This window comes from Xiphophorus hellerii, chromosome 13 (genome assembly GCF_003331165.1).
Source record: "Xiphophorus hellerii strain 12219 chromosome 13, Xiphophorus_hellerii-4.1, whole genome shotgun sequence".
NCBI classification, from domain to species: domain Eukaryota; kingdom Metazoa; phylum Chordata; class Actinopteri; order Cyprinodontiformes; family Poeciliidae; genus Xiphophorus; species Xiphophorus hellerii.
In genome coordinates this window covers 12269335-12293860 of record NC_045684.1, presented here as the reverse complement: position 1 = coordinate 12293860, position 24526 = coordinate 12269335, and the positions used below count along the sequence as shown (strand labels likewise).

The following is a 24526-nucleotide window of genomic DNA, read 5'->3' as shown; positions in this document are numbered from 1 at the left end:
TTAACAAACAAATAAGTGAGTACATTAAAAAAAGCACTTTTGCTTGAAGTAAAATGGTTGCATGTTGTGCCAGAATTAAGAAGAAATCTTGCAGGATCCCTGAAGGGACTAAAAATAAAAGATATTTAGAAACCTACTTTTAATTTTCATTAATATTCAATATAAATGTTGCAATAGTTACGGGTGATGCAGTGCAGCTATGTTACAACAATTGTTTTTTAGTTAGTTTAAAATGTACTTAAACCATCTTGGCCTTGTGCGAGAAGATAATTGCCATCCACCCTGAGAATCTAACAAATCAGTTAAATAGCGCCTATCTAACAATATGAATAGGCTGAACATTTTCAACATGTAACACACCATGCACCAATATGAAGAAATGATAGAGCAGATGAGAATCAAACTTATTGACAAATATTGGTCTGGTAAAAAGTTTTCTCTCTAAAGGTCACCTGGCTTTGACCCAGCAGGACACTGAATACAACCCAGTTGACCTCCAGTACACATCATCTTTTTTACATCGGCAGAGCTTAAAAGTATCATATATATGCCCCCAAAACTTCTTGATTATCTCCAAGCTTATTGTAAAAAATATTCAACAGTGAAGCTTTTTAGAAGCGGTGCGTCAGATTATATCCATCAGAATAGAGTATTTTAGAAAAAGAACATTATATTGGCAGTGAAATGCAGTGATGGTAGCATTGTCGTCTCGGCTACGTTGCTGCTTCAGGACATGGAGGACTTGGCAAAATTAAAGGAACCATGAATTTTGCTTCTGTCGAACTAATTTCCGGCCATCAGTTCAAATTCTGAAACTCAAGCAAATCAGTGAATAATAATCTCAAGCACACTAGCAAAACACTTCCGTATGGCTTTTCGGTGGCCTAGTCAAAGTTCAGACTTAAATCTAATGAAGAATCACTGACAAAACCTTAAACAGTCGTGCTGTAATGAAAAAAAGAAAAAAAAAAGGTGGCTAAAAATTCCTGTAAAAAAACAGTTATTGGGTCTGGGGATTAATTACTTTTTACGTTAACAAATTAAATGACGAATAAAAACTGCTTTTGTATTATCTTGGTGCAATATCAATATTTATTTTACAATCTGAAGCATTTTAAATGCAAAAATTGAATAAATCCGTAAGGGAGGAAATATGTTTCTACTGTACATGTTTATTTCATGTTGGTTTTCAATGCGGTATTTTAACTTCTCACACTTATCCTGCACATATCTGCCACATGTGGTGCAGATGCTGAGCAGACTGATTGTTTTTGGCATAAGGGACATATGGAGTTATGACTTTAGGATCATTCGTCCACAGTTGGGAGACAGCTGGCATTTAAACACTGCCTGTTGTCTGAACTTTTTTGCTCAGTGTGGAAACAATCTGTTGATCCTTTTGAAGGTGACAGCAGATTATTACAGAGGCTGTAAATGATTATAGCATGGAAAAATGCGGTTTTCTATTCGGTTCTCTTAAGTCACAGCAGGGTTAACATTTTTGGACACTGCTTCGGATCGGGAACCTGTCAGCGGGCTGCGCACACTAAAAACATTCAAACAAATCTATCAGAGGACACCTTTGGAGAACGCAGATGGCCGAGGAATGAGAGCGGATCGGGTAAGCCCCGCCCAGAGGACAACTGGCTGACCTGGAGTCAGTTTCTCAATGTTGCTGAAGGCAAAAAAAAGTTGTTTGAGATTAACAGTGTACACCCAGATATGAAGAAATCCCTCCGGCTGATAGGATCTGTTTCAGCTGTTTTACATTTGGCCCTTTGTCTTAGTTTCAGTCTGAGCAATAAAAGCCAAAGTGGTGAAGGAGGACGTGCGAATCTACTGATGTGCATCATGCATGAGGGACAGAGAGCTGCTTGCTATAACAGCAACTCCAGCATTCCTCTGTGATTTTATCCCCCCGCTTTCCAAGCTATGCACTTCAGTAATGCACTTCACAATCTGGATCCCCTCCCAGTCTTTGCTGTCCTTTATTCACACCATACTGACACAGGCATGCACACACATCCTCTCACATATCACGCCCGCTTTCTGTTTTCTCTTTTCTCCCAGCTCCCAAAGGAGTTTTCTATGCAGATTCAAGTCAAACATCTGGGTCAGCTTAGATCTAGCAGAACAAGACTTGCAGGATATTGTTGGCAGGATGTGATGTGTGAGCTGAAGCAGTTTACTCTGTGGGAATCCCCAACAAAAAGACACACACACACACACACGCACACAGAGTGAAGAGCACGCTCACACACCAACACACACTCACTGCTGACATCCTAACTGCTCGATCTCATATCCAGGTGCCACAACTCATTCCAGACACTTTAATGCACACGTATGAGGCGTAGCTTTTCCAAGCACAACCTGTTTCTCAAATGTTGGGGTGCTGTTTAAATCTCTGTGTTGCATCACATCTTCTTGTTGAGTGTTTTCTCAAGGGAAAGGGGAAAAAAAATATTCTCATGCAGCACTAAACAAAAGTCTTAAGCAATCTTTAGTTCCCTTGTATTTTGCTTCGAGCCATTTTCAGAGAAAAATGTTGTTTGAAAGACATAAAATAGAATTTTAGCAGCAAAAGAGTGATTTCCAAAACAATGTCCAATTATGTGCCATAAATGTTTATTATGTCCAATAAACTGCATAAACTATCATAGTAACAACTTTTCCGTTTAAGTTATGTTAAAGCTTTACAGCTCATAGCTGGTATATTTATTTTTTTAAATAATTTGAGTAATATGTGAAAAGAAACAAGTACAGGGCACACATACCATGCAAGACGAAAATAGTGCTAACAAAATAAAAGAATAAAGAATTTTATAAACTTTCCTTCTAGGAAATTATTTATAAGCACTAGCTGGGAGACCTACCAGACTAGCACCCTGTCTAGAAATTTAAAAGCTCTCTGTGACTTGCCGAATCTGCCTGTAAGTGACCACAATAATGCGTGGAAAGCTTCTTCAGTTCGTGTTAAAGAAAACTTTTGCATGAGAGGTGAAACGTCTTCAAGAAAAGTCCAGTTACCTTCTCACGTTGTTTCCTAATTGGCTGCGATTCCAGCGTCTTTCTGATGTAAAGATATAAACATCATCGACCCCATTTGTCCAAAAGGTGGGTCAGAAGCAAATATCTTATATTTTACATATTACACAGCTTCAGTGACTGGAAGCAGCTGAAAGTCTCACTTTATACGTAATCAGTAATTAGGGTTACAGTAATCTAACATTAGAAATGTTACAGAGGAGAGAATTTTTAGATACAACAATTAGTTAAATTACATTTTGTTTGGTCTAAAGAAATTTCTTCAAGATAATACATGTAATGCTTGAAGGAAAGAAGGTACAGATACATGATCTGGGTTTTTTTTTGGCTTAGATGGGAAGAATAAACATTTTGTTGAGGCAACTAATTTTTATATATATAAACATGTTGGAGCAAAGTCTGGAGAGAGTGACTTAGATTAAATTAAAAGAAGTGATCTTTCCCCTTCAGTTACTTTCTGGGAAAGGACATAAAAAACACCAATTGTTTTTGCCTCAGAAACTTTATGCTCACAAATAACACCCACGGCCACCATAACAGTCACAATACTGACTCCACTCGTTATATTTGTCATAGCTGTGGTTTGATCTGTGTTGTGTAATCATTCCTTCAGCTTTAGGTTTTGAACTGAGTGATAATTCTGGAGCAATAAGTGTTGCCAGCAGAGAGAGTTGTTTTTTTGGTGGTAAAGGAAAATCTGGATACTTGTTCCCATAAAAAAGGTCTTTGTCACGCTCTGCGTTCCTTGGCAGCAAATCATTTTCCATCCAGGTTGATGGCTTTCAGTTTCACAGATGTGTTGCAGTGAAGGCTCTGCTGGTGTCAGAAAGGGGTTTATGGAATTAATGATCTGCTTTGAAAGCAATAAAAAGCAGATTATGATGATTCAGAGTTTTCTGTCTCTAAAATACAATGACATTTGACCTTTAAGGACTTTTATCCCAAGCCATTAACCTGCTGTGGACAGCCTTTCAACCCACAGCCATGGTCAGGCACAAGAACATTAAAAGGACTTAGGAAAAAATGATCTCTTGATCACTAAATATTACTTCTCTAATCTTATTTAAAAAAGAAGTGGTGGCGCTTTAGATCAGATACTATACATTTTTGAATTTCCAGTTTCATCATCTTAATGGGGCCAAAGCCCACCCTCAGCTCTTATTTTTTCACTTTTCTTAAGCTTTTAATACTATCCAGTCACATAATTTATCTGATAAGCTTCTTAACCAGTTGATTTTAGTCCTCATGGTGTGAAAGTCAGTGGATATTTTTCTTATTAGCTGAACGCTTCTACTGGTCCTGCTCAGTATTTGAAGAGGTGTTCTAAATAATAGCTTGCTGTTACAACAAAAAGCTCCTTTTTTATTAATTTTTAATGCTTCATCTGAAAGTATTGCTTTGTTTATTATTTCTTGGTATGCTAATCTGTCTGGTTGAAGTGTCTGGTAAGATTTTAAAGAGTACTTACGTCCAGCTAATTGAGTTCTACAACAGGCAGATGGTGAGGAACCTCTGTTGCATTATGATTAGACTATCCTCAATTTAACAAAAAAAAATATAAAGTTCCCACAGTAAAGACCGAAAAGTCCATATTTAGGAGCTGCGTCCTTCGAATGCTGCGTTTACAAGCCGCTTACGTCATAGCAATGCGACGGAGACTCCTTCTTCTTGAAATGTATTAGCGGTTGGAAGAAAAAACAACAACGAAGAATCCCCCAAGCGCGGCCCATGAATGTTTTTTTTTTCCTCCAGATTTGATGAACAGGTCTGGTGTATGCTCCTGTCCCAAGAAGCATTGCGGGCCAAACGTGAGATTTTTGTTTTTGTAATAATGGCGGATGAAGTAGGGGGAAAAAAAAACAAAACAAAAAACAAGAGCTTTAAATATAAGCATATTAAAATCTGGCTGTACAAAAATAAAAACGTTTTATTATTTACATTTTTAAGTAATCAAAATTGATCAATTTAATAATGTAATCAATAAAAGGGATTAAATAAGAGTTTAAAAAAAATATTCTGCCATATTTCGAACTGAGCGTTATGGTTGCTAAGCAACAGGGTAAACGTCGAGGTCAGGGCGGGAATTAATCTGAAGGTAGACCGTTCAATTTTACAACCTCTCACCAGGAAGAAGGTACGACGGGGTTTTCGAAGGATAAAGCCCCTAAATTTGAACACACAAGCCAACAGCGTTGCCAACATTGTGTTTTGTTGATGCTGTCTGATAAGACTGAGGCTATTTTGTGTTTTTTTCTGACGTAATGCATGTGTGGTTTGAAGAGCTGGAGCTGCTGCAAATCAATTTTGTATTGCGCAAAATAAAAGTTACTAACCATTTCTATATCAAAAGAAATTTTTGTTGTTGATTTACCTTTTCTAAAGTCAGAGAAAATAATAATACATTTAAAAATCAGCATTTTTGGAAAAATCAGACGCCACGTCATCCATGTTGGTTAAATGCAACGTTTAATATTTTTGAAGCACTGGTTATTTCCATAAAAGATTAAAAAATAGGTGCAACATCACCTATCTTTCAACTCTGAGTACATACAATGATATAATGATCTGAAACGTTATATATTCATATATATGTTCACAGATACTCCATTGTGCAAGAAAGGATCAAACATACATCTCCAGTCTGGTACCTTCTCATAACCTCCCCTACTGTAAAACTCGGATGAGTCTGAGCTGAAACGTGATGAAATAAACCCTGATGTGTACATTAAGTCTCTCGCTGCACTGAGAGGAACTTGATCCGGATTAGTTGTGGTATGAATAACATTTGCATGGGGGAAAACAGCACTCCCACTGAATTCCTCATGTTCTGTGAACCCCATAAACTGAGCGCCGGACATCTCCTCTCATATGGGTTTGTAGTATTTAGAAATTGCGCAAGACAAAAAGTGGAAAAAAAAAGCCATCGGTTTTACAGGCCTTTCCCCCTCCTTCTCCTTTCCTTCGTCGTTGTTGTCTTCCTCCTCCTCCTGTTTTTACTCCGGCCTCTCTTGCACAGTTTCAATCTTTCTTCCCCGCCCCGTCTTTCCCCTTGTCTTCCGGTTTTGAATCCAGGAAGAAGTCGTTGCAGGCCACTGTGAGGGCGCCCATCAGGATGATGAACTCCGTGAAGTCCACCTCGCCGTCGTTGTTGGCGTCCAGGTCGTTCATCACCTTCTCCACGGCTTCGTTGTCTTTGGAGTTCTGTTAGAGACAGACAGAGTTTATAACATTAACTTTAAAAAAAAGAAATTGTGTGTGCAGGATTACAAAGCTGCACAGACTTGTCAAAACTTGCACATGAGAGTGTCAATGTGCATACCTCTACTTGTGTCACACATGTTTGCAAATGCGCTCTTATCTTTCTCTTCACAAGCACATATTTATCCTGTGAGAAACTCCACACTTACCCCTAGGTAACTGCCCAGTTCCTCCGTTAGCAGCTCCTTCAGCTCGCCCCTGCTCAGGGTGTACTTATCGCCCTCCTTCCCCGAATATTTGTGGAAGGTTTTTATGAGCATCTGCATGGCACTCTCCAGGTTGGAACTGGGCTCCTTGGACATGCTGGAAGGTGGGGGGTGAAGTAGAAATCATTAAACTCTTGGATTAAATGCCCGCTCCAGCCTCTGCTTACATGTGTGGCCACATGGCAATCAGAGGTGAAGCAACCTCAAAGATGAAATGACGGAGGGACAGGTAGACTGACGGATAGGAGGAGTGTGTGGTCACATTTTGGAATAAAGCTTCGGAGAAGCTTTACTTTTGCTGAACAATCTTACACACATTGTGTCCGGCATCTTGGAGCGTCTTGTGCTGGACTCGTGGGGAGACTGTGCACACACAGACACAGATAAGTCACTGTCAATAATGTAAAGCTGGGACGTTTGAATCCAAGCAACTGATGCATGCCATTCGTCTGGTTATCTCTCTTGTAGATTGCTCTGGTAATGCATCTAACGCTAAAGTAAAACACGTTTCCGATGTGATACCTAACACTTACATAGAGAAACTAAGGAGGCGAGTAACCCGAGGTGCCTGTGCAGAGTCTACCAAGCCATTGCCATAGATGCAATCATTAAGGTGACCTAAAAAATATGGATAAATTAGCTCTACATGGCAACTAAACTCTTAGCATCCGTGTGCAGAATGTTTTGATACATATTCTCAAGTATTTATTTCTCATAATATTGTTAAAAAAAATGGGCTATAACGTTACCAAAAGAGATAATTAAGCTTTTAAAATATTTGTGAATAATTTCAACCCTGCAACTTCAAACATCTCATTATTTATACGAATGTTTCTCAAGCATTTGTGAGTAACGTAGAGTAACGTAATAAAGTTACCAGAAGAGACAATTAAGATCTCGACATTTTTGTGCAGAATTTTGTCTACTGTCAACTGCATCATTTCTGATGCAACTTAGTTGCAAATATTTACATCATATAACCAACTGAACAGTTGCACAAACATACTTGTATGTAATCATAATTTCAGCGTGATACCAACAAATATGTCACTTTTAACGTTAATTTGGTCGAGTATGTCTATTCTGTTTTACACATCTTCCATAGAAATGCAGAAAATAGCTATTTAAAGGCCTACATGTACAGAAAGAGTAGTTCTCTCTATAGGCTGAAAGAACAAAATGACTGCCTTCTTTTACTGCAGCCTTGGTTTGGAAGTTTCGATAATTTTTTATTGAAATATGTTGGCTGAAGTTTTTTTTTTGCGCAGTAGCTAAAAGGGACCTAGGAGAAACGCACAATAGTTCTTTAGCCAAGTTTTTGTGAAGTATGAAATATCCAGGCTTTAACTTTATTCTTCATACCTTGAATAAAGCGAAAGTATTTCTCCTATGGGGTACATAAACATATAATCTGTAAAATATATATTTTGTAATAAATACATGACAAAAGGCTAAAAAAAATAAGAGAAAATCAGCAGATTTTTTTCAAAATATTCAAACTGTTATATTTTTTGAAATTAGGATTTTCTTATAATTATCTCTTGCATTAAGCTGCTGTCAGTCACTGGTTATTAGGTCTGATTAAGCTGATGAGGGTTCAACACAAGGTTGGCTATCTGGAAAATCTATATGGTCAGCCGTCTCACTGACACCATACAATAGATGCAGATACTATCTGTAACGCAACACCGGACCTTCTGACAATGGACATACACTTAATGATGAAGAAGTTTAAGCTGAGGGATGCAACCAGGTTGGTAATTTGCCATGGAAATGTTTTGGAGGACATATTGAGGTATAAACTGGTATAACTTGTTTTATCTATCAGTTTGCTGTCATTCTCCTCTTGTCTGTTCTCCCACAAACCCCATCTGGACCTGTTCGGTTATCTACTTCAGCTGCATTGAATAGTTTGCAAGAAACCCTCTTATCAGCTGCAAAGGAGAAAGTCAAGAAAAGCAGAATGTCTCTGTGTCGGTCTTACCTGAGTGCTGATGGAGGGCCTCCTTTGTCTTTAAAGAGCAGCAGGGGACAGAGCCAAAGCAGAGATGGATGGGGAGAGAGTCTGCCAGTGGCTTAAATATCACCTGCTCCTCTCCTCCCTCCTCCTCCCGCTCCCCTAAACTTTATCTCCCCCTTTGGACCTGAAGGTGTCCTTCCTCCCTTCTCTCATTCCACTCAGTTAAAAAAGATGGCAGAATATCCCTTGAACAACCATTTATGTTATCTATTGGGATCTTCTGCGATTAAACATCACAAAGTATAGCATAATTGTGGAGTGGAAAGACAAGAAACAAAGGGCTTTCGAAATATTTTACATGTAAAATTCTGCAAAGTATTGCATACATTTTTTATTCACCTCTGTTTTTCCTGATGCCCCTAATTCAAACTCAGGCAGAATTGGGAGAAAATCTCAACTGGACGGGTCATTCGGACCCTGCAGGGTTATAATAGTTTGGAATTGTTTTTGTTAAATCCCAAAAAGTCACATTTTATTGTGACTTTTTGTTTGTCTAATTAAGTTAGTTTTGATTAGTTTTTAGAGCGTGTTAGCTATTTTCTATTATTAGTTAACTATTGTTTAGTTTTAGTTGCTTTTTTATTAGTTACATTAGAAGTTTTAGTTTTTCATACTTTGGTTAATTTTTAAAAGGTCAAAGTGTTGCATTGTGATGATTTGTACATCAATTGGGTAATAAAGACTCAACAAAATTTGTATTATTTGATAAAAGAAAATCATTCCTGCCCACAACTATCGCCATCTACAACAACTTTGAAGATATTTTTTTTTATTAATATGAGTTACAACATTTATTTACCCTTTGGAAACTGTAAAGTATTTCTGAATTTGAATCTGAAGAAAAGCATTTCCATGTGTTACCCTGGGAATTAAATATTCAGATTGATTTGCAGTGTTAGTTTGCTACACAGTAAATATGGAAATACATCAATATTTTGTATTTTATTCAACAATTTTGGGGGGCATTTTTGGAAAAAAAAGGTAAACTTTGTAGATTAATAGCTCTTGCTTTGACAGATTCTCCCACCAGGAGGCCCTACGGCCCTCTTGGCTGAATCTATTATTCATTTTCTTCTCGCAAGACTTTCATTTTAGGTGTGTTTCTTGCTTTACAACCTAACCTTGCTTCAAACTTCAACACAAAGTCATGTCTGACTTGTTAGTGTGATTCTTGGTCTTCATGTTCCTGTTTTTTCACCAATATTCCCAAACAAACCGCTGAGGCCTTCACAAAGCAGCTGGATTCATAATGAGATTAAATAACATGCAGGCAGAGTCTATTTACTAATTAGATGACTTCAGAATGCAGTTGGTTGCACTGCATTTCAGAAAACGATAGAGTAAACAGAGCTGAATGTAGAGTTTGAAAACCAGGGAACTTTTATGTTTAACTTCTTGGGTTAGCTTTACATTGTGTTTGTCTATTAAATGAAATCTCACTAAAATATTGACGTTAGTGTTGGTAGCTGAAGTGTGAATGAACACGCCACACATTGAAAATATGTTACGGTCACAGTTTTATTCTATTTTAGCCAGTATGTAGATTATAAGAAACAAACAAACAAAAAAAAACTAAACGATACAGCGTTACGTATGAAATAAGAGAACAGTAAAGCTCACTGGACATAACAGTGGACTGATGTGAGTCCTTCTGCCAAAAACACACACACATACACTCCTAGAAAATAAACAAGGTAAGGCCTGCACGGCATCCTGGGAAACATCCCACTATCCCAACCATTTTGACCCCAGTAGCCATAAAGTCACATTTGTATATTTATATACACTTGCTGTTCCAGTTCGGAGATTAATAACTTTAATCTTCATCTGCTATATCTGAGACTGAATGAGATTTATTATGTGGCAATGCAAACACTCCTGGCTGCGCTCCAGTTCCAGTATGTTTCTATAGTCATTTAAAAGCTGGGTGGACTTTTGCTATGGGACACAAAAATAAAACTGCATTATAAATAGTTAAAAGAATGATGGCTTCAAATGAAGAATATTGATTATAAATCATCTCCCAGAAGATGTTGAGTCTAAGTGTGCTCACATTAGGCTGGAGTCCAGTGGTTGTGCAATTTGGTAAACCACCTTATGTACCTTAACCGAGCTGTCACAGGCCCTTATGAGGTGGTGCAGGACACGGATCAGTCCCAAAAAGTACCAACATGCATTAAAGAAAGGAAGACATTTCAATAAAGATGTTATAATAAAACCACCAAAAAAGTCCAGGAAGTTTGTTAGAGGCAGCAGGAAGCAACTGTGAGCGTAAAAGTTGCACCGAGTTAGTGTAAATGAGAGTATTTACAATGGGAGTGCCTCAGTGAGGCAAGGTGATCACATGATCTGTGCTTATTTATCTTTCTCATTTTCACTTGGCACTTGAGTGAAGTGCTGCCTGCTCTGATAGGGAACAATGTGTAATGTTTTAGTAGTGTGTGGAGGAGCAACAAGCTACGGAAATACAACAATTTGACAGAATTTGGTACTTTGGCAAGTAATCGCTGCAGTGGTTAAATGATGAGTTAATAAATTTTAAAGTTAGAGGTAAAGAAGAAAGAAAAACTTGAATAGCAGTGGAAATAATTGTGAAATGGCTTATAGGACAAAAGGTAATATGATACACTCAGTGTTGTTCCTTGATTTAAAGAGGCACAACTACCGGCAGGGATGATGCACAACCCCTTATCCAGGATTACTTTCATGCAATTGTTTGCGTCTTTGGGCGTGTCACTCGTGAAATCCCTAATCCAGTAATTTCCCAATGCCTAATGCCCTCAGGATCCAGTTGCAGGTCAAACAGGGTGTTCAAAAGGTACAAGGGTGTGACCGACAAAACATAAGAACAAACAGCTGGAGTTCGAACCAACAACACAGTTCAGAAAATAAAGGTCAGGCTGTAGCATTGCTAAGTGTTTGAAGAAGCAGGTCACCATTAACCTGCTGCGGCTTCATAACAAGATATCTAAGATTTCCAATAAGATGAGTTTTTAGGCTCCTTGGTGGTTTGTTGCAGTCGTTTTTCTTTCCACACATATCAGGGGGGATAAAGTTGCAGAAGCACCTTTTCTGACCTGGCCTGCTAATCCCCAGCCCACTCCCACAGGACTATTCTGGGCTCCCTTTTTGACCTTATTGGTCCTTTAGGTGTAGATTCCCTCTCAGTGACTTAATTATTTAACCGAAGGTCACACCCAACGCTCCAGTTCCCAGTTAATGTCGGAGTCTGAGTTAAGGGAACACACTGAAGGCAACAGACAAAGAAAAAGTGAGGGAAAAGAAATTTGGCAATGAGAAAACAATTAAGATAAGTATGCAGAACTTTAACAAATTAGTTTGTTTATTGTGTTGTTAAATTAGCCACATCACCAACTTAGAGAAAAATACAAAAAAGTGATTTAAGTGCATCCAATAAAGGAATATTTGGACATGTTTACAGGGACAAATTGGACAAAAACAAAGTCAAAATTGAGATAACCAACTTAGCTGCAACGTAGTAAAAAAAATACGTGGAATTTGTGTACAATTCATATAATGGGATTTAAAGCACCAGAACATAAAACAGACTATTATCTAGCAAAGGAGATAATGTATAATATTATAATATTGCAGATATGCTGGATTTTAAGCCAGGTTTGGTGAGAAGTACATGAATTTTCAGACAAAAATTCCAACATCAAGAGAAATGTTTCAATTCCTACTTAAATTGAAACACCAAAATGCCTATTTCAAAGTACAAATGCTGCAACACGCTACGCTAACAGAGGACTGAAGCAATGGCTCTGCCTCAACATTCATATTAATCTAATAAGCTAACAATTAAAATTTAGGGTGTATGTTTGTTTGTGAAGTGAAATTAACTAAATAGGGATATTCCTGTTGATATGTGATTTTATTAAAACTCAAAACTTTCACCCTCCAAGTAAAGTTAAATGTGACATTAGCCCATGCGAGAAGTAGCTATTTTGTATCCGTCTTTCTACTTCTGCTACATGTATAAGCTAACTTTACAATCTTGTTTGTGTCTTTCAATTTAGTGTCTGTCAAGCTGCTGAATATTTAAAAAGCATATTTAAGTGCACCAAATACAGAAATATTTTCAAATTGAACAACAACAATAATATACTAGCAGGTTATAGAAGTAGCTAACTAGCATGGAACAACAGTTATCCTTACTGTTAGCTTCAGAAGCTAACATAAAATTGTGTTTGTATGGAATAAAAACAAGAGTTCACAATGTAATCAGTAAGATTTACTGGTGCCTGTCAATTTAATTATCATTATTATTATTTTTAATGTTAAATTTGATCAGAATCAAGCATTTGGTAAGTTCATTTGACGCAAATGTTGGTTAGCAAGTTCCCAAAATGTCCCGTTATTCCTTTAAGTCACACGTGCCTGGCAAAGTGATTGCTGCCAAAGCTTTACAAAAGAACCGCTTTGCTCTACTGTTAGTGGAAAAGTGACAGAAAGTGAAAAATTCCCAGATAGACAATGCATGGCTGGATGAAAGGCCTTTTGATTGTAGTGGTAAGTTAAGATATTTCAGTCAAGTGTGCAGGAAAATCATAGTTTCCAGGGAATCTTTCACATGGATACTGCATGCACATTAAAGTAGACAACTGCATGCTGTCATAGTACACCATCATAATGAGGTAAATGTGCTATATAGTGGGATGCACATCCTGTACATATAAACATAGTGGTAAAAGTAGTACAAAGCTACTGTCATGTACATAATCATATATATAGAATAGTGTTTCTGTTGTGTTTAAACTGTTGTATTTTAATGTATATAAAAATAGTGGCTTTCCAAATTATTTTGGAATTAATGTTACGTTTCTCTGCAGGGTTGATTTCTGTAGTGTGATTTTGGAGAAGGAGTGGATTGTCCCCTATGAAGACGCCTCTTCTGTCTTCTTCGCTACGTCCTCCTCAGCAGCAGCAGGCGACTTCTCTGTTGGCTCCTCTGCTTTTGGTGTTTCCTCAGCTTTTTCTGGCTCCTTCTCTGTAGCTTTTACCTCAGCCTCTGCCGATGCTGCTGCTTCCACCGTAGCTGCCTCTGGCTTGGTTTCCCCCTCTGCCTTTGCTTCTACCTTTACCTCAGCGTTTGCGCCCGCTTTTGCTCCTACCTTTGCCTCAGCAGTTGGTTCTGCCTTTGTTTCGTCGTTTTCTTTTGGTTTTGGTTCCTCCTTTGGCTCTGCGTTCTCTTTTGGTTGCTCTGCTGTGCTGTCGGGGGCGCTTTGCACCACTGGTTGGGATGCATTGTTTTCTGCAGGTTCCTCTTTGCTGAGGACACGCTGCTCACTGAGCGAGCAGGCCAGGTAGCCTATTAGCTTCATGTATTCCTCAAAGCCAACCTTGCCGTCAGAGTCAGAGTCTAGTCCCTGGCTCATAGTGTTGATTGCTTCCTTGCTGTCTGCACCCTACAAGTTGGACATACACAACCACAAGTCAGTCAACAGTAATAGTGAGCAAAAGAAGCCAATACTCTTGACTAACGCTCAACAGTCATAACATAGGCTACCTTCACATAGTAGGTAAATGCAGCCCAAGTTTGCTTTTGTGTCGCTTTTCAACCTTTATCTGGCTTTTTCACAGCAGTCTGATCGACCCAATTCCGATCTTTTCAAATCCTTAGAAATCCAATTTGTGCCACTTCCATGTTTGGTGCTAATTTGGATACATATCTGGCTCTTTTTAAAGCATTTGTCTGAACGGTCATGCCGCATTTTATCCAGCTTTTACGTCATTGATGTGAAACATGCGTCATTCAGCACCAGAACAAGCCAGACATGGTAAATCTGGACGTAAACGACGACTGAAAATTAGGATTATAAACTTATGAATGACGTTTGTGGCTCTGAAGCGCATCACATCACAATCCCTCCACTTCACATGTAAACAAACTTTCCTACAGAAGTTGCAGTCAATGCTCCACAAAAGGTTGTTCCATTGTTTTTACTTTCTTTTCATCATCCTGCTTTGTGTTGTTGATCTTGTGACGGTAATGTTGGCTCATTGCTGAATAAACTTTAAAATCGACCCATAAACGGCTCCTTCCATGCTGTGTGACGTCAACAGTCTTTGTCTGCGCATGCAGGCCACTTTGGGGTTGTAAACCGTTCACACAAAATCCTCATTGCAATCGGGTTTAATTAGCAGTATAAACAACCATGCCAAAAAAAAAAGAAAAAAGAATCGAGCTTCAAGACCTCCTGTGTGAACGTAGCCTTAGTTATTTTTGGAACATTTTCTGAGACTCATCCACTACTTTCACACAACAGTTTGACTAATATTAACAAAATACAACTTAGAACTGGTGAGTCTCACAAAAACTATCGTTATGAATCGGTTTTATAACAAACTGTTCAAAGAAGTTTGCTCTGACCGAAAGGATGTTGCCGAGCTGGGATGAGACGAGGTTTTGAAACTCTTTCTTTCCTAGACTCTCTTTTCCTTTGGATGACTTCAGGAAGGTTTTCACCACGGCCTGGATGGCACCCTCCATGACTCCGCTGTCTGGGATACAAGAAGACACATACATTAGGGAAACAGATTAGATTAATATCTATCCATCTTTCAGTCCGTTTGTGTATAACGTTTGATCTGAAACTTTTTAAACCTTTCAAAACTCAAAACAGGAACTAAAACGCAAACGGTAAAACCAGGCATAAGTTCTGGCGCAACTACATGTAGTGCTCTACCAATCAAAATTGGATGTGCGATTGACCAAAACAAACAGCTTCCAGTTAAAAGTTTGAAAACCAGTAGGATTGACCAGTGACCAGACTAACGAATACCAATAAGAGCTTATTTTTGTCTGCATTTCCAACTGAGCTGTGTGTGAAACATTTAATGAGACGATCATCCGAAGTTCAAATAAACTGTTTATATGCAAGGCGGCCATGTTGTATTTTGAGGATACAGTTAAGAAAACCAAACAAGCAAACAAAAAGAAAACTTCAGTCTTAGAATTTCGATTTCGGGCATTTTTTTTTTTTTTACATTTTCCAATGTCTGCCTTGAATTTTTCAACTTTAAGTTATAATTTGAACACAAGCACTGCAGAGCAAATGGATAAGAATTTTATTTTGTGACAAAAAACTTGCTGTACAACTTTCTGTTTTAAAATATCTGTTAAAATACCTTGAAGACCAAGAAGACACTTTTCTGAAATCGTTTGGGAACCACGTATCTAGATAAATATTGAGTTTTAAGTCATATTTTTTTCCAGACGCTACATGTTCTGAGAAAACTGAAACCAAGGATCCCTGCAAAGTTTTTCGTTTCAGTTGTCAGACTCCTGAGCTGCGGTTGGGGTCGAACAGTGACGCGAGATAGGTGGAAAAGGTGAGAGGGAGTCTGAGAGACGAGCTGTGATGGACAATGGCGGCTCTGATCTTTGATAGGTCATCTGATCTTTCTAAACTACCAGGTAAGCTTGGATTACCAGAGGGATTACCTAGTCCTTGTCTGCCCTTCTGTCTCTTTCCCTCTCTGTCTTCCTGTCCGATCCTCATCGTACTCCAACCCTTCCTCCGATGCACAGATAATCTTCGCGTGTTGCACAGACTGAAACTAGCCAGTAAAGGTGATTGCGGGAATTCCTCTCATTGCTCTCTGCGGAGATCACTTAGACAGGAATTTACAGGCCATACCTCCGAGCTCGCTTTGCCCCGAAGCACAGAGAAGACGTTTGTTGGAGGCAAACACGCTCGGCAGTCAGTTTCGGTATTCAAATGCTGCAAAGCAAATAAACAGCGCGGGGAGAGACTGTTGACTCTTTGTTTTAACAAGGATGCAGCTGAGCCTGCGGCACGCATAGACAGCATATTGACATCTACGATCCTGGTGTGCATGTCAGGCTGAAAGACAAGCAGTTTCCAAAGCGCACATTAAATATTACCAGTTAGTGACGTTACACCGATAGAATGACAAGGACCCATGAGCTGTCCAATCTAACATTTCACTTCTCTCTTTTAGGTATTTTTTAAAAAATGTTTAACACCAGCTCACTAACCAGCAGCCACCATTTAGAGTCTCCAGTGTGACCCATCAATTACACGGTTCACTGGTGAGCCAACACTAGTGCTTGCCTCTTTAATTTTTTTATTAATGTAATTTAATAAACTGCCATGTCAAGTTTACTCGTTTGGTCTGGCAAAAACATCTTATCCTTACAGGAAAATTGTTTATCTGCCATCATTGGTGGCCATGCTAACTAGCTTTAGCATGGCCACCAATAGTATAGTAGCTGAAACAAGAGAGTGGAGTGAGCAGCGCTACAGGGAGCAGTGATTGACAGCAATAAGACTCTCCTTCTCACTCTGGCTGGTTGCTTCCTTTTAGCACTAGGAGAATTGGATTTTTTTTCACAGATTATCTGTCTCATACTACCAGATATAATAGCAGACAGTTTCAACAAATATGTAGAAAACATTTATACATTTTTTTCTAAAAGTTACATACTGTTGCTTTAATAAGGTTTATAATATTATTTACCAAAACAACAACGACAACAACCCCTCTCCCCCCAGAAACATATGATATACATAAACATAAATTAGAAATAACCATTTTGTGTTTTGGTACTGTGACTTTTCATCTTTGAGGCAGGGCTGTCACGTACCAACAAACTTTGAAGCTGTAATATCTGTAAAGTATTGAAATATTGGTTATGATTAACTCTCTTGCGCCAGTCTTTTCAATCATCAAGGTGCCTCCTACTCTCCTGGAGCTTATGAAACTTACTAAACTCTACGTGAGTTTTAGTATGGGGGCTGACAGAGGGAGAATATGGTCAATGAAATATGTCAAATATATCACTAAATATTGTATCCAAGCTGCCTTTTACAGTTACAAGCTTCTACAGCATCCAAAAAAGCTTACGCCTTAGGCCGACTTTGCAAATTGGACACAGAAAAAAAAAATGACCAAGGGCTCAAGAGTATATACATAAGAGCTGCGTGACCACTCCTAGTTGTCAAAGTAATCCAAACACTTAAAGTGATCCTGAGCTCAGCTGGGACTTTAGGGGACTTCTTCCTGTGCCTGACACGCCCTTCCAGCCCTGAGTACACAGGGCCCTTAACTGACGGCTCGAATCCACACACACATCATCCACCGTTGTTCCGACACTGCTGGGTACTTTCTATGAACAAGTATAGATAAACATATTCCCCACATTAAACAACAACAACAAAAAAGCATCCAATTCAATTTATTCAATGTCATTTACCTTCTCCTTCAAGAAAAACCCCCCAGAGCCAAACACAACAGCACAAATAATTAAACGCAAAGTCCTACAACCGAGAGTTTCGCCTTTCGCCGCAGAGACCCAAAGGGGGGATTGGGTGTTGCGTTTCAAAAAGAAGAAAAACAACGGGTGAACGTGATACGGTCCATGCGCAGAGTAATGACAATACTACCGCTGGTGTGGCATGAAATATTAACAGAGGAACAAGTCGGGCTGTGGCTATAAACAGCGGGAAGAGTCGCTGTCTCCCACCTAAGTAAAATCCACGCATACAGACCCGTGGGTGTGCGTAAGGACTCATGATTAACAAGACGGATTGGTTTAACAACTTAAAAAAATAAGAGAGAAAACTGGATACAAGTTGTTGCTCTCGGCTTCCTCGTCAATAAAAGCAGGACGTAAAAGTTGCGCGTTTTATTCACGAACACCCGTGGGGTGTGTTAGGTTCACCTGGATTTTGCAGCTGATCACTCAGTTCAAATCTATATTAAAGTGTCTTCAAGTGAATCTGATACGGGTGTAAGCGCAGTGAGAAATAAAATAAAAAAAGCGGCAAATATAAATTAAATAGTTGGACTTTTCTTTCTAGAAAAGCGCAACTTGAGCCTCAAAACTTTGTAGGACAGCAGCCAGTGAAACAGCGGGTCCTGCAGCCAGACAGGAGCAGGGAGCCTCTTGCGGGAGTTTATCGAAACGTGGCAACAGGAGAGAGAGAGAAAAAAAGAAAAAGTAAAGAAAAAAAAACGCCGCTCTCACGCAGGAAACTCTTTCAATAAACCAAAAGGAAAACATCCAAACTCACCGTTTGCCGTCTGCGGGAGAAGATAACTGTGTAAAATGTGCGCCAAAAGTGACTTTCGGAGCTCTCCTCCGCCTTTTTTCTGCGCTGCTTTGAGCCCTGCGGACTTGCCAAACTAGTAGGACTGCAGAATCTCTTCCGTGATTTGGGCTTGTTTTTCCCCCCCCCCTCCCCCTGTCCTTAAAAGTTTTCCCCCCTTTCACAAGTCAAAGGGCGTGTACCTGGGAGAGTGGGAAGGGAGAGCAGAGGAGTGGAAGACAGCGACCCTGACAAGCAGGGAAGGAGATGAAAATACAAGCAAAAAAATGTAAAAAAAATACACTGAAAGTTGTTTTTTCTTATTATTTAATTATTTAGACCTTTCAGGTTATTGTTCAGCTGATAAGCCAGCTGTTCCGCGTCATGCGTGATTTCCTCATTTTGCGGCTTGCAGCAGCTTCATCTGCTGGGACCGAGAGGCAGGGCGGGTGTGATGACTTCATTTTCATTTCGCTTTTTAAATTAACTTTAAAACATAAATTATTAAGCCACAACCCAAAACTTTATTTTGTTTTTAAGTTATGAGAATGCATTTCAAAACGCATGAAACGATTAATTGCGTTAAAGCAGAACTGAAATGCAGATTTTGATCTGAGGGCAGTTTTTTTTTTCTTTCATATTTGTTGGTTTAAGAAATAAAACACATTTTTATCACATCAGATCAACAAACGTTAATGTGATTTATTAGGATTTTCTGATAGACCAACAGAAAGAAGCGGCAGTGCCAAAGGAGAATGATACGCAGCTTTAAATCCAACTTAGAAATAAAAATCTGCTTTAAATTTCAAACCCTTTTAACTCTGATGCCCCTAAATAAAATTCAACACACCCAAATACCTTTATGTAGGCCCTCTAATTAAGAGATCCGTAGTTTAATTCGTAGTTTAATCTGAATATAAATCCAGCTTTTCTTTCAGATATTTAAGTAACATTAGTGAACAAACAGCTTTATGAAGACGGCAGTTTTATGCAGGGTTAGGTTATAAAACAATACGCCAATCTCTGGCTAATAATATTTCTGGCTATATTGTCACATATAAAGGTAACAAAATAGGTTTTTAATATATATTTGCAAAGAATGTACAAAGAAGGAAATTGCTCATGTTGGAACAAGGAATATTGTTTTTGCAATCCAACTTCTGTTGTTTTCTGGCCTTAAATAATAACATATATGTATTAAATTAAATATTTCTTGTCCCACACTGGGTAAATGGAGATGTACCAGCAGCAAGTTATTTTTTTTCAGCAGGAACAAGAAAGCTTGTCAGAGTTGATGGAAAGATGGAGCTAAATACAAGCGTGACCCTGGAGCAAGAATACTAAACACACAGTCAGATATACATTAGATCAAAGCATATTCATGAGTTAGAATGGCCTAGTCAAAGTCTAGACCTAAATTTGAGAATCTATAAGTTTTGCTGATGTAGTTGGAGCAAAACAAGGAAGTACTGGTTCAGGGGAGCTGAATACAGCTGCAATATAATACTTTTATGAATAAAAACCCCAAGAACCATGCATGCTCTGACTTTCTCGACAGAATAACCCGTCGTTTTGTGTTGGTCCATCATACTCCCCCCTCCAAAAAACACCTTAAAGTTTACGATTGTAACGTGAAAAATTGTAGAAAAGTTCAAGGGTCATGAACACTTTAAAAGAACCACTGGATTTCAAACAGCTGCTGTGAAAACACAGTGGCCAACTTTTAGTCAGCTTAGATTTTGAATACAAGCGGATGGAACAAACTGGAATATATTTTGTGTGGCCTTGTTGCCAGATTCTTTTACAGCCATGTAAAAGATTTACATCTTCAGATTTTATCTCAGTAAGTGAGGCATGGCTACCAGACGCTTATCTGCAGAAGCGAACCGCACTGCAAAAACACAAAAACTTACCAAGTAATTTGGTCTAGTTTCTAGTGAAAATCTCTTAGTACGCTTAAAGTACGACAAAACTAACTTGCAAGTAACTTTTCAGCACTCAATAAGAGCTTGTTTTAAGCAAATAATTCCTTAATATTGATGGAAAATGTGAAAATGTGCTACTTATAAGTGAAATAATCAGTCAGTGGAACAAGACATTTTAAGTAATGTGGGGAAAATGTCTTATTTTACGTTTTAGTCAGTATTAAGGAATTGTTTACTTAAAACAAGCTCCTATTTCTTGCTAAAAAATTTACTTACAAGTTAATTTCACGCGTACTAAGAGATTCACATTAGAAACTAGACCATAAGTACTTAAGATGTTTTTGCAGTGCGCCTGCAAACGGACAGACAGACAGATGTTCCCATTTCAACCGTTTCTGTGACTCATCCGACCATCGTCCGTCCCTCCCACGCTCACATCTCAACACGACAAGGGGGCGTGGGGGTTGTAATTTGGATACAAAGGTCACATTTACCTATCGCGCTGAAAAATGGCGCACTCTCACAGTCAGGCCAGTAGCAAATTGCCCATGGGCGATAAAACGGCGGGGGATCATTCCTGCACACATAACTCTGTCTAGACATTAGTTAATGCTGAAATGACCCGTTTAAGGAAAACACAATAGGATGCATTTGGGTCACTCGTCGCCGTTCTCGGTGCTGCACTGCAAAAACACAAAATACTACCAAGTATTTCTAGAGCAAATATCTTAGTACAGTTGAATTGAGACAAAAACTAACAAGTAACTATTTTAGGAGGATAGGAGATTGTTTTAAGGCAATAACTCTTTAATATTGGCAAATAATTTCACTTATAACATTGGAAAATGTCTTGTTATAAATGAAATAATCTGCCAGTGAAACTAGCCCTTTTTCGTCAATATGGAGGAATTATTTACTTAAAACAAGCTCCTGTATCTTTATGAAAATTTACTTGTAAGTTGTTTTGTCTTAATCCAAGTGTACTAAGATATTTGCACTAGAAACTAGACATAAATACTTGCTGTGTTTTTGCAGTGTGGATCATAATGCTATGCAACAGGCAGCTTTATGGAGCATTGTAAGTGTAGGATGGCTGCAGACTTTTTAAGATTACAAGCTCTTAAATCACTACAGCTCCAATGTAGGTTTGCTGGAAATCATATAACGCGGTGAATGAATGACAGCAGAGTCGAAGCTGGTGGTTCAGGGTTTAAAACAACAGAGGCTTTAATTCAAAGTTCCTCCCATCAGACAAATGGTTAACTATGCAGTTATACATGTGGCTCTGGCACAGAGAGATAAAAGAAATCAGATGCCCTCTCCCTCCGTTTACAGCGGGAATTAACCGAGCCGACTGGGCCGGGTCTGCTAGTTGAAGCCTCCCTGTTTGCTCGCCAGTTTTCCAATCAGCTGCCAGAACTCGGAGAAGGTCAGCTCCCCGTCGTTGTTTTCGTCTATGGAGCTCATGAGCTGGTCGATGGAGGCGGGGTCACTGGCGTTCTGCGGGCAATCACAGATGAGACGCAGATCAATACGGAGCAGAAACCGAGAAACTAAATTACTTTACGATACTCAGTTACACTTTAATGGGTGTCGGTGAGTTGTTAGTCTGCTTCAGTGCATTTTAAACTTGGATTTTCTTATGGTGATCGCACAAATTTAGAGGTTTAGTTGTAAAGCCTGGCTCAGAGAACAGACTTTAAAATAATTCTGTTAGTTTTTAGCAAAATTAGAACCAAAACATTTTAAAGATCTGCTGTTATGTCACTCAGGTCTTCTGGTTCTGGTTCTGCTCTGCAGCCCCAGAACCAAGGAGACTGCAATTAGTTTCAATAGTTTTCTCATAAATACTTTGTTCAACACGTTTAGTGGAGTGATTTTGGCCACTTTCTAGTTTGTAAAACATGAAAAAGGAGAAATCAATTATAGGGATTTAGTTTTATAACCTTGTAAATAAAATTGAACTGCTTGGAATTTCAGAGACATGTCAGTAGTTCGTAGAAAAAAAAGAACAATGTTCTTTTTACTGAAACAAACTTATAAAAAGTAAAATCAGAGAAACTGATCATTTTAAGTGGTCTCTTCATTTTTCAGAGCTGTATTCAGAGCCTTCAAATGTGGACGATAAACCAATATCAACAGAGAGACAATAAAAGCAAAAAAGAGACAAACCTTGATGAAGTTGGGAAGCTGAGAGGTCACCAGTTTGTGAAACTCATCTTTACTCAGCGTGGAGGAGGATCCCTCATTCCCAGCATACACCTTAAACTGGGAGACGATGGTGGTGATGGCAGCTTCCATGGTGGCTTATGCTGTGAATAAACCAGTAAAAATCAAGAATGCATTTTTAAAAAATAAAAACCGGAATCAGCAGCTGATGTTTTACCTTGATGAGTTTAGGCTGAGAAGCAGAAGAAGGTGCGAAGTTCCTTTCCTCTTCATCTCTGTCCATCTCCTCTCTAAATATACAGGCTTCTTCTTCTTCGCTGGTGCACACATCAGCGGAAAACCCCTTGTCGTCACTCCCCTCCTGCCCTCATCTCTGTCGGATTTCCATGACATCAAACAAAAACGAAAGAAACAAAGGAAACAGCAAACTGCCACGCTGACCTACAAAAGGTCACAGCGGATCCTGACGACTGGACAAAACGCCGCTTGAGTTCGTCTGCACAGATAGCATCAGGCGAGTCCAATCAGCTGACTGAATAGTGCATTCTAAGCAATAATTAGTTTATACAAAACATGACTCAAATAATGGTACCGAGGTCCAACACACCCTCTGTTGTCTAAAACTGAACACAGTCAAAACAAAGACAGAAATTATGCTTATTACGTGTTTGCAAAACCAAGCGAGTAGCTAGCTTTTTTTTTTTCTTTTCTTCATGCGTTAGTTATTGGGATGTAAGCTTTTTAAAATCAAAGCAAACGCCATTCCAGGGAGGGAGCGGTGAATCTGTGCCGAAGCCTCTAATCTGCCTGGTTGTGTTATTCAAAGAATGGCAGCCTCTGTCTGCGCTTGCGAAATGAACAACTTGTTCTCGTTCATCAGCATATCAGCTGGGTGATATCAGCGGAAGCCGACGTGGAGAGCGTGCCTTTTGTTGAGGCACAGACCCGGGTCTGCGTGTAAATGCTTCAGCTGGGCACCACAGCTGAGATAATAGATGCCAGTCATGCCATCAGCTCCTGTTTCCAGCACGTAGCGAATCAGAGGAGGTCTGTGTCACACTGGGCTGGGCGGCTCCAGAGTTCTTATTGCTGGGAATTGTAGCCAGTTAGTGTATAAACCAGTGCAGAAGTTTATGCACTCCGATCATGCAGAAGTAGTTCAGTTTCTTTCCAGCTTGGACCAGAAAAAGACTTAAGTGCTCCAGTTTTGGACTGCTACTGTCCTGCTTCTCCGCTCCAACACACATGAATGAAATGACAGAATTACCTCTTTGGCATGTCAGTAAGTTCTGCAAAAGCTGAGTAATTGACCGGTAATTTGATGCAGGTGTGTTGGAGCAGAGATGCATCCAAAAGCTGCAGGACAGTGGCACTTGAAGACCCCCGATCTTGTTCTGTCCACTTGATGGAAAGCTTTTTAAGCTCTCAGTAAATCTTGTGATTGCCTGGAGCAGAAAGTTAGAACAAAAATGTAACACTCATCGGATGGGACAATCCTCAGAACAATGGGAATGTCTCAGGAAGTCTCCAGGTTATGGGAAAAGATTTTCGGGTCCATTTATAAGTAATTACTAACTTTTCTAAGAAACATTTTTAGGATGTCTTAAAGCTTCGTCAAAGACCAAACCGTCAACCTCTACCAATAGGAAACTTGTTGGGATGTTCAGGAAGAAACAAGGAGTTACCAATGGACTGAGTGGACAACAAAAATGTCTTAAAAAAAGTTTGATATTTACATAGAACAAATGATCAATCACTCTACCCTGGAATTAAACTTTGTCAAATGGACCAAAATAAGCCCATAAAACTTCTGAAAACAAA

General features: G+C 39.0%; 3 protein-coding genes across 4 annotated transcripts; all 3 read right to left on the bottom strand.

Moving 5' to 3' along the window:
- Positions 1–5495: 5495 nt before the first annotated feature.
- On the bottom strand, positions 5496–8820 carry s100s (S100 calcium binding protein S). Of its 2 annotated transcripts, XM_032580877.1 has the most exons (4): positions 8497–8820; positions 6829–6875; positions 6456–6609; positions 5496–6249 (listed from the first exon to the last, which is right to left on the bottom strand). In XM_032580877.1, exons 2-4 carry the CDS (start codon positions 6840–6842, stop codon positions 6067–6069), a joined length of 351 nt encoding a protein of 116 aa, XP_032436768.1. In that variant the 5' UTR covers positions 6843–6875; positions 8497–8820; the 3' UTR covers positions 5496–6066. The 2 variants fall into 2 exon arrangements, with proteins under 2 accessions (XP_032436768.1, XP_032436769.1); XM_032580878.1 differs by lacking the exon at positions 6829–6875 and having other exon boundaries at positions 8497–8816.
- Positions 8821–10032: 1212 nt separating this feature from the next.
- On the bottom strand, positions 10033–18747 carry s100u (S100 calcium binding protein U). The gene is made up of 3 exons (XM_032580876.1): positions 18597–18747; positions 14927–15057; positions 10033–13961 (listed from the first exon to the last, which is right to left on the bottom strand). The coding sequence occupies exons 2-3, from the start codon at positions 15044–15046 to the stop codon at positions 13431–13433; spliced, it is 651 nt and encodes a 216-aa protein (XP_032436767.1). The 5' UTR covers positions 15047–15057; positions 18597–18747; the 3' UTR covers positions 10033–13430.
- Positions 18748–21732: 2985 nt separating this feature from the next.
- On the bottom strand, positions 21733–24454 carry s100a11 (S100 calcium binding protein A11). Its single transcript, XM_032580787.1, has 3 exons — positions 22923–24454; positions 22709–22848; positions 21733–22036 (listed from the first exon to the last, which is right to left on the bottom strand). The coding sequence occupies exons 2-3, from the start codon at positions 22835–22837 to the stop codon at positions 21905–21907; spliced, it is 261 nt and encodes an 86-aa protein (XP_032436678.1). The 5' UTR covers positions 22838–22848; positions 22923–24454; the 3' UTR covers positions 21733–21904.
- Positions 24455–24526: the final 72 nt, after the last annotated feature.

What these genes read in the sequence shown, in the direction of transcription:
- s100u (XM_032580876.1), bottom strand. Translation starts at nt 15,046, where the DNA reads ATGGAGGGTGCCATCCAGGCCGTGGTGAAAACCTTCCTGAAGTCATCC. An exon ending in AGCTCGGCAACATCCTTTCG is followed by an intron (nt 13,962 to 14,926) that starts GTCAGAGCAAAC and finishes TCCAACTTGTAG; the next exon opens with GGTGCAGACAGCAAGGAAGC.
- s100s (XM_032580877.1), bottom strand. An exon ending in AACTGGGCAGTTACCTAGGG is followed by an intron (nt 6,250 to 6,455) that starts GTAAGTGTGGAG and finishes TGTCTCTAACAG; the next exon opens with AACTCCAAAGACAACGAAGC.
- s100a11 (XM_032580787.1), bottom strand. Translation starts at nt 22,837, where the DNA reads ATGGAAGCTGCCATCACCACCATCGTCTCCCAGTTTAAGGTGTATGCT. An exon ending in AGCTTCCCAACTTCATCAAG is followed by an intron (nt 22,037 to 22,708) that starts GTTTGTCTCTTT and finishes GATTGCCCGCAG; the next exon opens with AACGCCAGTGACCCCGCCTC.